This window comes from Cajanus cajan, chromosome 8 (assembly GCF_000230855.2).
Source record: "Cajanus cajan strain Asha chromosome 8, NIPB_CcT2T_4, whole genome shotgun sequence".
NCBI lineage: Eukaryota > Viridiplantae > Streptophyta > Magnoliopsida > Fabales > Fabaceae > Cajanus > Cajanus cajan.
The window spans coordinates 2,134,072-2,152,696 of NC_138524.1; the positions used below are offsets into that span (position 1 = coordinate 2,134,072).

The 18,625-nt window shown below is 30.2% G+C and overlaps 2 protein-coding genes across 3 annotated transcripts; both read right to left on the reverse strand.

Annotated features, from left to right (window-relative positions):
• Positions 1–2,196: 2,196 nt before the first annotated feature.
• Positions 2,197–5,978, reverse strand: LOC109799293 (Ribosomal protein S5 domain 2-like superfamily protein). Its single transcript, XM_020359837.3, has 4 exons — positions 5,185–5,978; positions 3,966–4,406; positions 2,792–2,872; positions 2,197–2,591 (listed from the first exon to the last, which is right to left on the reverse strand). Exons 1-4 carry the CDS (start codon positions 5,780–5,782, stop codon positions 2,500–2,502), a joined length of 1,212 nt encoding a protein of 403 aa, XP_020215426.2. The 5' UTR covers positions 5,783–5,978; the 3' UTR covers positions 2,197–2,499.
• Positions 5,979–10,501: 4,523 nt separating this feature from the next.
• Positions 10,502–17,733, reverse strand: LOC109798904 (uncharacterized). Of its 2 annotated transcripts, none has more exons than XM_020359337.3 (10): positions 16,305–17,733; positions 15,848–15,984; positions 15,648–15,707; positions 15,461–15,547; positions 15,157–15,322; positions 14,602–14,791; positions 12,917–13,749; positions 11,856–12,461; positions 11,685–11,750; positions 10,502–10,797 (listed from the first exon to the last, which is right to left on the reverse strand). In XM_020359337.3, exons 1-10 carry the CDS (start codon positions 16,857–16,859, stop codon positions 10,687–10,689), a joined length of 2,811 nt encoding a protein of 936 aa, XP_020214926.1. In that variant the 5' UTR covers positions 16,860–17,733; the 3' UTR covers positions 10,502–10,686. The 2 variants fall into 2 exon arrangements, with proteins under 2 accessions (XP_020214926.1, XP_020214925.1); XM_020359336.3 differs by having other exon boundaries at positions 15,648–15,710; positions 16,305–17,732.
• Positions 17,734–18,625: the final 892 nt, after the last annotated feature.

The window sequence follows — 18,625 nt, forward strand, 5'->3', positions numbered from 1 at the left end:
ATTCAACCGCTACTGTAATAGTAACCAGGAAATGAGTTGAGTTATGCCAGAAAATAAGATAAAATAATAGGGTTAATGATAGGGTGAGCATTAAACTGACACCCGGACCGAACCCGAAAAATTCGATAAAAAATATTATTTTTGGATGGGTTTGGGTGGGTCTTATGGGTAAATCGGGTTAAAATTTTGATTTTATACGGGTTATATTGGGCGGGTTCGGTTTTGAATTTTTAAACCCGCCAAAAACCGAACCTAACCGAAAATGAGATAAGTTTAAATTTTTATTACTTTTGTATAACTAAACAACAATGGTCCAAACTTAAAAGTATTTATTTCAAGTATAATATAGCCATCAATTTGTAACTTATTTTTTTCCTTTTTCTCATAACTTAGATATTTATTTTGTCTTCTCCTTCCTCATTCAACTTCTCAACACACTAGTCCATTTTTAGAGTTATCTTTTTGCTTCTTTCTTTGTCTTTCTTTTCCATCTTCTTATCTCCATTTTGAGTACATTTTGTGTGACTGTGATTTCTTATGATTTTGTAATCTAACTTTATATTTCTTTTCCATGTAACAACTATGAATTTTGTTATCTTTTATTTTTGCTTCTTTAGTTTGTAAATGTTTCAACTACGAATCTACTTACACCATCTATTGTCACCTTCATTCTATTTTTATACACTATTTTAAAAATATTTTTTTATCGTTTTAAGCTTCATCTTCCTTAAGATAAATTGGTTTACAAAAAAATTCAAACCCGATTATACCCACCTGCTTAAATCTGAATCCGTTTCAACCCGAACCGCCTCAAATCGAAAGCTCAGTCGGTCGGATATGGGTCACATTTTTTCAAAGTCGGTTTACAATGGGTTGGACATTTTTCACCCGAACCCGACCAAACCCACCCGTTGCTCACCCCTAGTTAATCATTTTACATTTTTATTTCTGAAATGTTTTTTCGATTTTATTTACCAAGTCTTGTTTTAGATTTTTATTTATGGAAATATGTCGTATGTAATTTTATTATTTTTATCCAAAGGAATCAGGAAAATTATTTTTAAAGACAATAGTCACACTTATTATATTTTCATAAATAATCGATCAAAAGAAGAAAATTTTGTTTCAGGAAATTATAAATAGATCTTTCAATATTTATAGAAACTGAAAATATATTTAACTCCTAAAATCCGGACAAAAATTTAAACGAAAGTCAGTTTATAATTTATATATACATTCATAGATACATACATATCTTTTTTATACATTAGGATTACAAAAACAATTACTAGTATCACACTTAATATATTTTCATCAATAATGAATCAAAAGAAGACAATTTTGAGTTTAAAAGACTGAATAAAAATATTTTAATATTTATAGAAACTGAAAATATATTTTATCCCATACAATAAATTGGCATTTCTATTAAAGTGTGTATTCGGACAAAAAAACAGGTACGAGATACGATATATGTATACATTCATAGATACGTACATAATTTGTCTTAAAAAAAATATGTAAAGTGATCAAAAGTATAACTAAATTTAATGGAGTGTACAAGATTTTACAATGTTAATCAATTAAAAAATATATTTTCAATAGCTTTTAAAATAACTACTATTAAAGTTACCAAATTTATTATATACGGTAAATTATGACTAGATGTCAATATTAAGATCTTTATAACTAAATCTTAACTAATTTCACCTCATTTAATAAAATTATTTCCAAATCAGCAATTGTCTAATTGAAATTGTATTTTTAATGACCTACTTCATTATTAATGAAAAATAACTTAAGTAAAAGTATGCTTTTTTAAATAAAATTATATAATAAATAAATAATGGTAACTAACTTTTTAATTAGAGTGAATTATTATTTTTTATTTATATTCAAAATAAAAAATAGTACATATCAATAAAATAATACATGCAAAACAATATTATATATATAAAGTAAACTCATAAAGCATTGTGTTTATTTATAATTTTTTATTTTTTTATTTTTTATTTTCACTTTTTATTAACAAAATTGTCATTTTGTTTTTCAATAAGTTTCTTGTTTTTCAAGATTTGTATAGAAATAGAGGAAACAAGCTTGGAATCTTCAAATTAGACAGTGCGAGACAATGATGAGGAACGATGGTTTTGAAAAGTTGAAAAACTACAATTGAAAAAATAAGAATTTTCAAAATTATGCTGAACGGATATAACATACTTCACATCCCTGCAATAACTAACTAAAGTTGCAAACTTGCAATACAACATTCATTTGCAAAAGTAAGGATAAGGAAAAAAATAGCAATCAGGAGCTCTCTCCAAGGAGTGATGAATCCTAACATCCGTGAGCAAAATTTTCTACAGCTATTAGTCATTGAAATTCAAACGTTGATTACATCACAGGTGATGCAGTACAAGACAAACGAATTTCAACATGTTATTGAGGAATGCTTAATTCCATACAAAAATGACCATCCAGAGAAAGATAGTTGTAGTATCAACGCTTGACCCATTGGAAACTTTTTCTTGCTTTGGCCTTTCCAGGCTTTTTCCTTTCTACCACTCGTGAGTCCCTTGTCAGGAAACCAGCTGATCAAGATTCAAGAAAAAAACTAGATCAGTAAATCATCATAGCAGCAGATATAAAATCCAGCCACAAGTAAAAGACTAATTAACATGGATCCCCACTTGGGAAGTTTGGTATGAGAAATGATGAATCAAGAGTTTCATAATATGGCAGGCCAAAAAAATTGTAGCAAAGAAAATGAACAGAGAAAAAACGGTTATACCATTTCTAAGTGCAGGCCGCAAATCTGGTTCCCAGTTTTGCAAAGCCTTGCTGATCCCCAATCGTATAGCTCCAACTTGCCCTGTTGTCACGAAACATCTTTCATTGATACAAATATGAATGATAGCTAAACATTGAACTTTGACAAGGCAAGTGATTCTGTCCAACTTCCATTACTCACAATTTCCTCCATGTAGGATTGTCAGAGGAAGTTGAATAGAAGTGCCTATTGGGAGATTTAACAAAGTTCAAGCATTAACTGTCAAACTTAAAGGTTCAAGCTGTGATTAGCTAAAGGACCAAAAGTAAAACAGAATGCATTTTGCCCTAAATAAAACCAGAAAAGAAAAAGACACAAATGGAAATGAAAATATAACAATGTTATAGAATTGCCTACTTTTCGTATTAGTGAAAGGTGTAGTCATGTAGCACATACAAATAATTCAGTTAATAAACATTTTTTTCTTTATAACTTGCATCAACACAGATATTACTTACCAAAAAAAAGAACACACATCTTCCTGCCTGGTCGAATCAAAAATTAAAGCAAGCTCAAAATTTATATTGCAAAGGTCACTTTAGTTTTCTTAGTAGGTGAAGTTGGCGGCTACATGGATCAAACAACACCATAATGTTCTATTGTAAATCATATTTATAGACAAACCAATGATTCTAAAAAAAAACTTAATGATTTCACCTATAATTTTTCTCTATCTCCCTTTGCCTCTAGCTACTGGATTACCCTCCATCTAATCTACTTTCCTAGAACATTATAGGTTTTTTCCACATACCATCTTTGTCCATTTTAACAAATACATGGGATTCTTTATACAGTATCCCAATATTTAAAAGAAAAGAAGATGGCTAAGAAGTTGGCTCATGTGTTATTGGACATAAACCAGTATATCGCTACAACACATAAGTGTGGATAAGCTCTCTATATCTAATAATAAAATATGTATTTGAAAATTTCAAAAACAATATTTTTAAGCATAAAGTATGCATGCCCTGTAGGCAGACAGGACACCAGATGTTCCACAAACTCTAACAAACATTTGCAAACTAAAAGTAGACATTCTTCAGTTAAAAGAATTAAGATTATCATGTAATGAAAGATGCTAATCATGGGAATTCAAATATAGAAACTAACTAAAAGTAATTAACTTTAACCTCACCTGAAACACCACCTCCTTTCACGGTACAATTGACGTCCCACAGCCCCAAAGTCTTTGTCTCGGAGAAAGGTCGAAGCAGAGTGGCACGATGATCAAGCATAGGGAAATACACATCAAACTCTTTATCGTTAACTATAAATTTACCATTACCAGGCTGAACCCAGACTCGTGCAACACTGCATTTTCTTCTTCCTGTACCGTAAGCACGTCCTTTCTCATCAACTTGCTTCACTCTAGCTTTTGCAGCTTCCTCTTGCTTCAGACGCTCCATTTCAGCTCTAGTGGATTTTCTAGTATTTTTCTCATATCGCATGTCTTCAATTACACTAAGAGGGGGCAACCCATCAACCCCATCAAAGTCTTTCAACGCAATCAAACTGTCAAGCATTTCATCTGTGATCCCAGATGCAGCAATCAAATCACCAAATGCACGTTTTGGGCCTGCAACGACAATAGAGAAATAGCATCACTTATCTTGATAGAGATCTAAACTCCAAATACACAAAAATAGTCAACATTCCAAAGTAAATCATCCACACACACACATCCTGAATACACCCTTGGAATATAAGACCAACGTATGAGAAAAATCAGAACCTGGTGCCCTAGTCTCTTTTTATCAAATGCCCAGGCTTAGCATTCAAAAAATAGCATTAAATATAACATGCTCAAAATGCCATGGATAGATAACACATGCTGTGGTATCTAAAGGTCTTTTTCACTGTCATGAGTGTCACCAAATCATAAACAGACATGTATAATCAGTTTCATGACTCCAACAATAATTATCTTAAAATTCATGCTAAAGACAGTTTTTGATTGATTGTCAGTATAAAGGTTTTTACACCGATAGTGCATAACTACATGCCTATTAAACACTCACCAATAAATCCATAAAAACCAATGATATATTATGATATCAGTTCAAACCTCGCAAGAACTATATTGATAAGGAACTTGAGCTATAAGTTATTTTGATAGCTTCTCTACCGAAAAAAAAAAAAGAACCTTTTATTTTAAGTAGAGAAGTTCTAAGAACTCTATTTTTTTTTTCGTTCATTGACAAGGAGTATCTCCATCAAACACGGGAACTAATTCCCAAGTATCACTGATATAAAATAGATGAACATCTCCTCCCAGCTAGAGCTCACTGGCCACTGCATATACATACAGATTAAATGTTATTGAGAAACAAAACAAAGGGGGGTTAAAGGCTAACCTTTAACAACAGCAGTGAGAGCTTGCTCTTCCTTCTCAAGCTGTTCAACATCCACTTTAGGCTTAATATCCAAAGCAGTGAAGTCCCCTTCAAGGCCCACATCCTCCTCTTTGAAATTAAACACATCCTCCTTCTCCTCTTCCTCACCCTTCAAGCTCCAAGGTTTGAAATCCCCTCCAAAATTGCTCTCATCAAAACCACCACCACCAACAACCGTGTCTCCACTTTCCTCTTCGATCCCTTTAAATATGGCATCCTCGTCTTTGTCATCGAGACCCTTCTCTTGCAACCACCCCTGATCCTCTTCCAGCCACCCCCGTTCTTCCCTCCTCCCACCGTCTTCCTTCACTCCGGCGAGGCTTCCGCCCTCCACCTCCTCCTCGAAGAAAGCGTCCAACTTTTCCTCGTTCTCCCGGAAATCCTTCCACACACGGGAGGAAAAGGGGTCCTTTCCATCGCCGCTGTCGCCGCCGCCGGTGGAGAAGTGCTTCGGAACGATGGCGGAGAAGTGGGGCGCGGCGGGGAATTGGGGCGGCTTCAACGGAAGGGAGAGGAAGCGACGGAAATGATAGGGTTTGGGGATTAGACGAGAAAGCATGGTGATCGAAACGGTGACTGTGAAGTTGTTTTATAGAGTGATGGTGTCATTCATTCGTGCTTTACGAAATATTAGAGTCGCCGGAGAGATGACGGTGGCGATCGGAGGTTGTGGAGAGTGAGTGAGTATGTAACAGGCAGGGGCTGCAGAAGCTACTAAGCTTATTAGGTTTACAGAACCAGAGCCCAAACGTCGTCGTTTCATGAAATGGTTAAAGTGGTTTATTGCTTTGTTGTTCAAACAGAAGGGTTAAAAATATTTATTAAAAGTTTTTTTTATTTTATATTTTTTTTACTTAAGACATTTGATGAGTAGATACTTTTATTTTATATTTTTTTTTATTTACTCCGAAAGTGAATTCCCACTTTTCAAAGCACAAAAATAAGAAACAAGAATTTGTAATTTCTAAATTGAAATGGGTTTGGAAGACTTCTAACGTCATCCCAAACATGTCCATAGTGTTTGAAAAAACGTTGGTTTCAATTTAATCTACATTTTTTTTTAATTTATAAGTATAGTTGCTTTGTCATATTAAAATGTGTAAAAATCTATTTTAAAATATCTAAATGTGAAATCAAGCATGTTCATAATTATTAAAATTTAAATAAAAAAAACATGTAGAAATTATCATTGGTCCTTCTAAACTCATTTTTAGTCCTCCGATTTATTTTATTAAATTATTTTTCTTAAAAATGAAATATATTAATATTATTATAATAAATATTATATATAATGACATACAAAAATTGTCACTATAAATACAATATATATAGATATATATCTATTTGATATATAATTATACATAATTTTAGAGTTAATTTTTAAAAAAAATTAATAACATATTTTGTCTGTCATTATAGTTTATATATCAACTTTTTAACAATATATCAATATATATTATACTTATTATATGAATAAAAATAATTTTTAGTAACATGTATAGTATCATCATAAGATATGTTACTATATGATAATTTTCTTATAGTATATTGATCTTTGTTTGTTAAAATATATGTACGAAGTCAATTTTTTTAAAAGTACAAATAAGAACTAACATTAAAATAATTTATTTTTATTAAGACCAATTTTATAATAAAAAAACTAAAGAACTAAAATAAATTTTAAAAATTTAGAAAGATTATAAATACTTTTAACACCTTAAAAGATTATTACTTTTTTTATTATTAAGAAATATCTCAGGTAAGCGTGGAAACTAATGTCTTTTGTACTTTATGTAAGTGTTTAGTACATATAGACATTTCTTAGTATTTATAATTTATTGGTATAAAAAAAATTAGATATTAGATTTTTATGATATATTTGATGTTTGCCTGACATAAATTAACTTTTCTTTCAAATTTTACTATTCTTTGAATCTATGTAAATTTAATTATATTTTTCATTAATCTCATGTCAATTTTTTTCATTTTTATAAGAGAAATCAAGTTTTTAATATTTTTTTAATTTTCTTTTTTGTTGTTGGGCTACAGACCAACCCGTTAGCCCTCACGCAAAGTGGGTTGGACATAAACTAGACAAAAATGTAATATATAGCTTTTTTTTTAAGTGTTGAATAGTTTTGAAGCTTTATAAAAAAATCTATACTCGTGTACACTTTGTAGTAAATAACACTTTTTTTTTGCAATTATTTATTTATAAATTGTTAAGTTTATAAATATAAGTATTTCTCTAAAATATCTATTTATTATTATAGTATAAAAGTTAAACTACGAGTTATTATGATGAGATGTTACTATAAAATTTATCATACACATTATTATATTAGCATATTTGCTTATGTGTTAACTCTTCTACATTTCTTCACATTTCTTATATAAACTTCAAAACCAATAGAAACTTCATTCTTATTCCATAATCACATAAAGGGACACTTCATTCTTATTCCATAATCACCTCTATATATCTAATCTTTTTTATATATCATATCAGTGTATTTGTTCATGTATCAATCATTTCTTATCTCCTCATATTTCTCATATAAACTTCAAAACTAATAGACACCTCATTCTTATTCTATAGTTATCTTTATATATCTAACTTCCTTTTACTCTTATACATAACTTTCTTTCTCTATGTATTAATTTATTTTTTTTCCTTTTGTCATTTTATTTACATAGGAAGAAGATAATTCATTGAAGAAGTCAAAAAAATTGTCATAAAAGAAAATTACATTTTTAGTCTAAGAATCCTAAAACACCAACTAATAAAAGAGAGGAAAGTTAAAGGGAGAACAAGTGTCATTGCTTTTGCTTTTCTCTAATTTTTCATTTTCTTCCATATTTAATTCTAAACCACAATTCCCATCTTATGTTGCAATTCTCATTAAAAATTGAAAATAATATTCATTCTTTTACTTATTTCAAAAAATAATATTTGTCATCCGTTTTCATGAATGTTTTGAATAATAATTATTGTTTGTTGTCATAATCTTAATATTTATTGTACTCAAGTAGTATTAGTTTTTCTTCTTTCATAAATAATTTAAATTGGAGTTCTTATCTTACTTAGTAATTCTCATAAGAAATTAAAATTAATTTTCATTCCTTTTTTTTTTATTTCATAAGATTAACTTGTCAAAATATAAATAATATTTATTTTTCTTTCTCATTAATTATCTGATTTGTTATTCTCATTTGTTGTCACGATCATCATCAAAGACACAAAGTTGTTTAAAAATTGAAAAGGAAGAAAGACATTATTTTTATATTTTTCTATTGCATTGCAAAAATATACTATAGATATGTTAATAAATAATTTATATTTTTCTTACATTTGAATTATGTATTACTTTTGAAATTCACAGTAAAATTACAATTTTTTTATTACTTTAATATTTTTGTCTTACATATCCGTAACAAATTCAAACTATTTTTACATAATTATCTACAATCAATCACACTTAATTAATTTAATAAATTTTTTTACAAGAATAACAATTATATTGTAACTAATATTCAATTTACAGTTAATAATAATTAATTATAAATGGGATTTATATAATTATATTTTATAATTAATTAAATTATATCATTATACTATTTAACCTAAAAAATTAATTATTGTTTACTTTTAACTATATTTAATTTGAAAAATAATCAGTGATATATTAACAAATTATATATTTTATTTTTTTTAACTATTATATTAAAAATTATTATTTAAAATTCATTGTAGAATTATAATATTTTTATCACTTAATTTTTTTTATCTTACATATTCTTAACAAATTTAAACTAATTTTGTATATTTAAGTACAACCATTTACGTTTGGTTCAATAAAATTTAGTACAAAAATAATAATTATATTATAATCCATATTAAATTAACACTCAATGATAGTTAATTATAAATTCAAAATTTATAATTAAATATTAATTAACTAAATTTATACTATGTATCCCAAAAATAATTATATAATTTGTTTTAATTATAAATAATTGTACTTTTATTAGATTGTATAATATGTGATATTTATTTCACACTTAATTTTAATTAATGATATAAACAATTATTCATTATACATAATTATATTATAATAGTATTAACCTTTTTTTATCTTATTCATTCTTATTTTCTTTTTACATATTTTATAAATGATAAATTCAAACTAATTTTTTTTATACATATTTTAGTATAATAATCTGCATATAATTTAATAAAATTAATTACAATAATAATTGTTATATTATAAAGTTAAAACCTAATTCTAATTAATTTAAAAAATCCTATAATTAAATATCAATCAATTTAATTATACGAATAATGTTCTTTCATGTATTAAAACTTTTTATAACAAAAACATGTTTAAAAAGAATTTTCTAAAAGATATAAAATATCTAAAAAAAGAAATATAATATTGATAATTATGCTAAAAAGATTAAATGTTAGATTATTATTTTAAATAGCTTTTCAATGCAAAATTTTTAAAATAAATATTAATAGAAAAATTATATTTAAATTAACACATTAAATTAAAAAATTATATATTTAATATACTTTTTTAATTAGATAAAATTTAGACAAATCACTTAATCACTTTATTTACCTGTGCATTGCATGGGTCAATATGTATAGTTAATCTAAACATGCACAAGATAGTTTAGCAATTGAAATTTGAAGGCTAAATTGTACTTTTGATCTTTTATTTTTATTAATCTATAATTTTGGTTCTTTCATTTTAAAATAAAGATATCTTGTTCTATATTTTTAAAAATATAAATTTTTTGTCTTATCATCAATTTAATGTTTGTTAATTGTTAAATTTTGATATTATTTAATAATATATCACCAATTAAGTAATGTGATATATAATGACGTGATATGCAAAGATAAAAATTATAAATAACATATAACAAAATATTAATTTATGTATATTTTAACAAGTGATTAATATTTATTTTATTCATTAATTTTATTTGCAAGATATTTTTAATATTTCTTTATTTTCAAATGTCATATTACTAAATGATACGTCATTTAAGTAAACTTAACAATTAATAGGTATCAATTTAACGGAAAGACTAAAATTTTGTTCTTTTTTAATTAGAAAATTAAATATTTCTATTTTAAAATAGAGAGATTAAAATTATTATTTGACAAAAAATAGAAGGATTAAAAATGTAATTTAGTCAAAATTAAAATAACATGTATAGGTTATTCGATTCAAATTTTGTAGTAATTATAATTCACACTAAAAAAAAATCTAAACATGCATTTAAGGCTATATTAGCTATACTTTTAATTTATTTTAAATGTTATGTTACAAACAGCTCATCTGATCTCCCCGGGCCTATATTATCTACACTACCTATTTCAGCCTCAGGAGGAGGTAAGTTGTTAACTAGAATGTCTACATGTACATCAAGTGCTTCTGGCAGATACTATTATGATGATGCTAGTGCAATCCAATAATTTTCCAAGCATAAACTGTTTGGAGTGCCAATGATCCGTGACCAAGTCCATTCTGTCTCCTCTACAAGTTGCAATTCTGCTAACTGCCATAAGTCATGATGTTAGCTATATAACTGTTTATGTGTATAAATTTTAGCACCATACCACAACTCCTTTTCAGTATCTTTGCTTCTGGCAGAATTTGAATTAGCAAATTTGAAAAGGGCATTGGCAAAAGAGGTGAATTTCAAGAAGTCCAGTTATATTGTATGCTACAAGTTTCCAGCAGACAGTGATGAAAGAAGTTTGACAAATGTTAACTTAAAATGCATAGACCTAACTGAATCTTTGTAGCACTGACGGAATGGTGTTTTAGTGTTCAGTAAGAAATAGTATCTTTATTCCTGTATACAAAATTCAATCACCTACTTCATTAAGATTAAAAAAATAATTAATTTAGTTGATAATAATAAATTTATCTTATTTATATTTTTTTTCTTCTAAAATTACTCTTATACTATTTTTTTTAATTAACATTCAAATATCTTTTAACTAATTAGAGGCTCATACTATTTCTTTCTCTTATTTAATATTTATTTTTTTTAACTAATTAGAATGCATACTCTTTAAATAATTTATAATTAATATATTTTATCAAATTAAGATAACACACTTTAATTAAAAATATTTTAATATAAAAATAATTAATATATGAGATAATATGAATTAAATCTTATATAAAACAATTATTCTAAGTTAGTTCATATAAATAAGAACGAATGTAGTATTTAATTAAATTTCAGCTTACTCCAGATCAAGTATAAGATTTAATATTTTACATCTGGATTGGATCCAAATGATCACATCCTTCCTCCAAGTTTTTCTTCTAAACAAAGATTCTTATTACTTTTAAAAGAATGGTTCATGTGGTTATATATATAATAAGTTTTCCATCAGATAATTGGAAATGTCAGTGAGCTAAGGTACTTACCCTTCCATCTCTGAGCTCAAATATTACAGAACCTTCAGAAAATGGAATTGGTCTCGTGGATGCCACCTGTGTTGTATAAGATTCAAAGTGAATTCTATGTCATTTATTTTTTGTTTTCCAAGTACAATTATGTCATTTTTAACCAACCAGTTACTATAGACTAATATTTACCTTTGTTTCACAATTTAAGTGATGGTCAGCAAGGTTATCTTGGTCCTTATTCAAGCCAGATGCACAATTTTCATCAATCTGAACTGCTTTCTCCACATTGCCTTCACTATGTGTTTCAACATTTTTTTCTCCCATAGAGGGGAAACCACAGTCCTTCCACTTCCATGCATTTTTGTCCATGTATCTCAGGTATACTTTTCCATCTGAACCAATCAAAAGTAGTTGATTGCCTTCAAAGCTAGGACCAGGTGAACCAACCAGTGTTACACCTTTATAGGGTGTTCCATGTTCTATCCAGTTCCATCCGTACCAAGTATTCCACTGGTACTCAACAAGGCCACCTTCTGTTGATAGCATGAAGAGAGAGCCTGAGAGTGACTTTGTTGATGGCCTTATAATTGTTCCAGGAAACTGTGATAAAATCAAATGTTGAGACTGGTAATGCTCATGCCACAAATCAGTCACTTTGTTATACTGGTATAGTCGACCATTTCTTCCAGTGACGAAGACTATATTTTCCCTGAACAATTCCTGGTCAACTATACTTGCAACTTTAACATTTTGAGGATTTTTGCAATCTTTCCATTTAAACTTCCTCATGTACACCTGGGTGGAACATGTAAATATTTACATCATATCTTAGCTCGTGTAGCAGTAGTTGATGTCTAAATAGTTTATTCATATTGTATGCATGTGCGTTTGGTAAATAAAACATTATATTCAACTAAATATATATGAATACATGAAGTTGATGATGAGATGAATGTCACTTAATTTAAGTAACTATTTCATTTATGTTTGTTGCTTTCTTTTGTAAAGTGATAAGTTTCTAAAGGACAAATTCTCAAAGGTTCAAAGGACAGAATTACCAATGTTAAGACACAAACTTCAGAAATTAAGGAAGTATTATCATCTATTTGTTAAGAGGCATAAAATCATTGATGTGTCTTTACCTAACACCTTAAGCGTTTTGATGTGTTATTCCTTCACATTTTTAGCAAGCCTTGTCTCTTAAGTATTCTAACTTCTAAGCAACTAAAAAGTAGATAGGTTATACCTACCATGAACTGCATTAATCTGCCACTTTGGCTCACAAAGAAGATTGAGTCTTCGGTTGTAACCCTCTTTGCTTTACCTGGTAATCTATCCCATGGCTGACCTGCAACAATGTTTCTTCCTTTCCTCATAGCAGTACAATTCCTCCATGCTATCTCATTATCACTCCATTCTCTAAGGAGCAAACTCCCAAATGTATTAACCATGAATAAACTTCCATTATAGTTCCCCACTATACCATTCATAGCAGTGGAGCTATCATGCCTCAACCATACCCATACACTCTCAATACAAACGTATTCAAAAACCAAACCATCATCGTTTATTAAGAAAAGTGACTTGCCTTCATACATCAACCGTAAGCGGAAGTTTCTACTAATCCAGTCATCTGGCATATTATATTCTTCTGAAGACTTGTTCAGTTCACCACCTGTGCCTAGAGACAAGTAATAATGCTGTGCTTGGCTTTGCTTTCTCCTACCTGTTGCTGAACTTATTCCTGAATCAGTTGAGTCATCTTTTGTGCCTGTCATGCAATTCCGGGGGCCGCGTTCTTCTGTGCAATATTCTGCATTCCATCCTTCACTCTCTGGAACATCTAATATAGTCCAAACATATTTAGTTGATGCTTTCCTTCTGAAGTTTTGTGGTGCTGTTGGTCCTGAACTTTCACCACCTAGTCCTACTAGATGCAATTCTGCCAGTCTACCATCGTCTAGTGCAAACAGTATCCTCCCAACTTGTAATGGTAAGCCAGCTACACCTCTTGCTGCTTTTGCATGTAAGGGATTCTCATGACTTCCCCATGCTCCTGGAAACTGATTATTCGGAACAGTGCCTGTTTTCATGTGAGAATTCAATGTCTAGAATGGAGTATTCAGATTGAGAACTCTATTGTTGGCAAGTACTTGGTACATGAATAGTTTGAGTCATATAGAAATAGTATTCTATATCTTATTCTCTATTATCACTTTATTCTACAATTACATATATGGCTTTCAATGAGAGAATATAATTGCAAATACTAGTTATTCTTGTGAGTAGGAAATATCAAGAATAGTGTTTACTGATGTTCAAGTAAAGAATCTGATCCACAAATAATCTCGTTAGTCTTTTGAGCTGCTTGTGTATATCCTGGAATAATCTTTCATTTTATTGACAGATTAAGAATTATGATAAGAGTTAACTATTAATTTATTACTCTTGGTTCTTAATTATCAAACAACAGGAGCGTAGCGTAAGAGACACTATTAAAGATGGCAGGAAATGATAATTGTGTATTTGTATTTAGTAAAAGGAGAAACAGTCTTTCACTAATCTACACTTTTGCTTTTACTAACTCGTGAGTCGTGACATTTCAGTTTTTCACTTTGATCATACATAAATAACATTTCAGTTCGATAAAATGTTAGTCCTTAGTTATATAACTTTTTGGAAAGTAATGTACTGTTATGAGTAATAAATATTTAAGATGCTTCCTAGTAAAGAGGGCATGCATGTAGGACAAAATTAGAACATTATGTCTCACAAACTCTTATTATGTATTGATAGATAAAGAACGAAACTGAAAATTCGTAATGGTAAAGTTCATATGCAGTGAAAGCAAGATATTCATAACATCATAAAAGGCTAAAAGCAAATAACAATAATTGATAAAGTTAAATATATTTAGCACAATTGGATGACTGACCTAATTGTTTGGGCATTTGATATTCAAAAACAGATCCAGCTGAAGTAGTAAAGAATAAAGAAATGAATGTTTCACTTGATTCATCTTGCAAAGCAGGTGTAGTAGACGTCAAATTTTGATGTTCAGGACTTCCATGAACTACCCATTTCCACTTCCTTTGATGTAATCTTCTTTCAACCAAAGTGCCTTCCTGTATAAGCAACTCATATGCTCCCATTTTTAATAATATTCCGGCTAAAAGCATACGAGTGCTGTATCAAATAATTTTGAAAAATGTGATTTCCAAGACAAGAATAATTTCTGAAACAGCCTTTGCCAAGTTACACAAGCTCAAGTGTTTTACAAAGTTGATTGGAACCATGGTTTATTAAAAAAAAACTAGTTTCTCCCTCAATCACTTTCTCCTTTGACATCATTTCATTGGATCATCAACTTGAGAGTTATCATTCACCACTAGCTTCCTAATTACTACCCTTACTGAGCTAAAAAAGATTTGCACTCATTATGACAATGGTAGATATGCTTATAAAAATTAAGATACTTTTATTTACATACCTTGGTTAAAAGAAACAGAGATTCAGAATGATCACCACTTAATCCATGTAAAATGCACCCTTTAGATGGTACCAAAGGTGCAACTTGTGCTTTTTTTTCTTTCCATATGTGCCTCTTCCACGACGGTTTAGATTTTCGATCATATTCATAAAGATCTCCAGCAGAACTACATCATCACATCATAACTTGAACTTGTTAGACTATAAGAAGGTGAAGAAAAAATACATTTTAACCTTGTTTTGTATGCTTTCTTTAGTGTTTTATTGGCGATCAACGTGTTTGAAGCAAAATACATATCACACACCTTATGGTGTATACTACTTCTCGTGTAGAAGCAACAGCAGCTATTGCTGCAACATTTGCTCCAGCTGGTTGGCCATGATTTGTCCATCTGTTCTATATATATTGGCAAAATATGACCGAAATTAGTAATATTTGCTTAGGATTGAACTTCTTAAATACGAATATGTGCTCCAAAACTTGAGTTTTACCTTGGAGACTCAACCACAGCAAGTTCTACCAGTGTTCCATTCTTTGTACAGAAGTAACCTCTTCTGGGGACAATTCAACAACACAGACGAGGCATTAAGAGATCTTGATAGGTTTGAGTAATCATGGAACTCAAATATACCCTTGTGTTATATATCATACATGTTTCATCTCAGAAACTAAAATTTAAATGTGTACTCACTGGCCATCATCTGACACCACGCCAGACTTCATTAATATCAAAGGATTGTTCTCCTGATCATTATCTGTGATTTGATTGAGTGTAGGTGAGAATTCAACCCAAATAGGTTGTTGAGTTTCTCCAAGTTGCAGATGCATCTGCTAAGAAAAACATAATCAGTAAAAACTTGCACAATACCAATCAAGTGCAGAATCAAATCATATTAGTTGATTTAAATTACATGCTAACTCTGCCAAGGTATATGCATGTATTGTTTAACATGTATCTATTGGGAAAAATCCAACTACAACGTTGAACAAAGATAAAGGTCAAAATAAAATATATTAGTCTCCACTTGTATATTCTATCTTGTTCTTATATATAGTTGATGTGAAATTTATGTTTTTTTTCAATAGTATCTGAATTGAAGAGTGGATATTTTGAATGAAATGGAATTTAGAGAAGTAATATGTATGACCTGATATAGATTTCCTGCTTCAGATAGAGCAAGAATCATGTGATTGATGATAAAAACTGCAACTGCACGTCCTGCTGATATTGGCAAGTCATGAGGGGCAGTCACCCATTCTAGTCCATTCCAAAACCTCTCATAGATAGACCCACTTTCACCAGTGACCCACACAGATGTCTCAGACATTTTGGTCAATGAAATTCTCTTTCTCAGAGGCATCAAAACCACATCCAAGGGCTCCACTACTCTAATTTTACCCTCCTTTCTACCCACCTTCATCTTTTTGTCATCAAATCCATGTTCTTGATCCATGCTTTCTTCCCTTTTGTTCATTTTACCACAATCACTATCACCACCGGATATCAGATCACAAGGAAGTTGCACTTCAACCCACCTATCAGCTTCTTCACTGAACTTCCAAAACCTATCAGTTTTCTGCTCAAACGTTCGATTGCTTTGCTGAAAAAACTGGTATGGACAGCATGAAGCACACCCCACAACTTCACAAAAGCTCAGAGACAAGAGCCCCCAGAGGCCACATATCAAATGAAACATTGACATGGTGGCATGGGGAGCCAGATAAAACAGAAACTCCAAAAATTGAGAATTTGTAAGTTATTCTAAGGACAGGTAGGTGTGTGCCGTATGAGGGTACCCCACCATGGATATAAAGGCTGCGATCATCTGATCAAAGATCTCAAATTTATTGGATAAACGGTTTTTTCACAGCCTCCAAGTAAAAGGGAATTCACTATTGTAGATATGAATATAGTGATGAAAAGAAGGGCAGGTTTTGTGGGGTACCTACCATGTGGTAGCAGCAGGTATTGATTCTCAGACTAATAACTACCTCAGATGGCTTCTTTTTTCGTCAACTTTGAAGTTAAATATTATTAGATAAAATCAAATGAAACAACCTGTTTTTCACGCACCAGTTTAACTACCGATTTACTTGGCTTCTGCATCATAAAGGTAAGTTGTTGAATCCTCGTTGGTTCTAAGTAGCTGCTTTATCTGACTCTTTGGCCTAACTCAACCTAGGTGAGAAATACCCTTAATTATATACTTTATTTTAACCATATCAATGGTATGTGAGACATCTTCGACACAGGCCATCTCAAGCATTTATTTTTTTCATATCATCACTCGATGTAAGGAGACACCTCTGCTGTTGGTTCGATAGCAGCTAACTCAATAAGCAAAACAACAATCCTAGGATATTTTACTTCCCGCCCTTGATTTTATCATTACAGTGATATTCACGGACAGGTCTTGAACAATTGTTGGTTTGTGTTTGTAAAGAAACGTTATAAAGATTCTAGCGTCGACTTTTACGACTAGGAATACAGATTCCCCTACCGAGACATGGATGCTGCAACTACTTGTGAACATCATGATATGTGGTAACTGTCATTGGATCACGATCATCAGAAGCCTACCAACCAACCAATGGCTCTGATATTCTTTTGCACTTTGACTATGTCATTAGAAAATCTTGCAAGTTTCGTATCACACGGGTTTATGAGAGCGAGAGATACATGGATGACCTCAGATACCATTGATTTTCTTTTGAAGACATTTAGTGATGAAAGGGACGTTGAACACATCAGCAGCTGGAAGTGGTTGGCCTAACTAAGCCATTTACTAATCTACATATTGTACCCATGAATTTACTCTTAGGTAGAAAAAAAATAATTGTGCTTAATCATGCTCAAAACTGAACTCAACTGAACGTAACACCATATTATTATTCATAACTCCTCATAAATTTTATTAAAAAATATAGTCAAGCTGTCGAGAACGATGCTCAAGTACTTGTTGCCTATTGCGTACGTAATTCCAGCACTATTACATGTGCAATTATTTATACAATAAAGAGGGTGCAAAATAAAAATATTCATATATTCAATAGTTTTTTTTTTGAGTAAATACTAAATAGTGTAGACACTATTTACTCAAAAATAAAAAAAAAAGCAATAGAGATTGTATAATATAATATGTGAGGAATTTGAGATTCCCGCAGCCACATGGACCCCACCCTTTATCTTTTCCTTTTGCAAGAAAACGTGCTAATAATTGTTTATCCTCAACTTATACTTTGTTTGGATGGAATTGCATCCAATACGCGCGTCTCACTAATAAAAGCACGTCAATTTAATTTTTGGATGCGAAGACGGGCTTACACAGAAACGAAGCAATACCAAACATGCTATAAAAACGAGGGCTATAACTTGTTCACTTACATATTTTTTAGTTAGAGATAAATAGAAGTGAGAGGAGAATTTTTATTATTATTATTTTTTTGTTTTGTTCAGATTTTTTATATT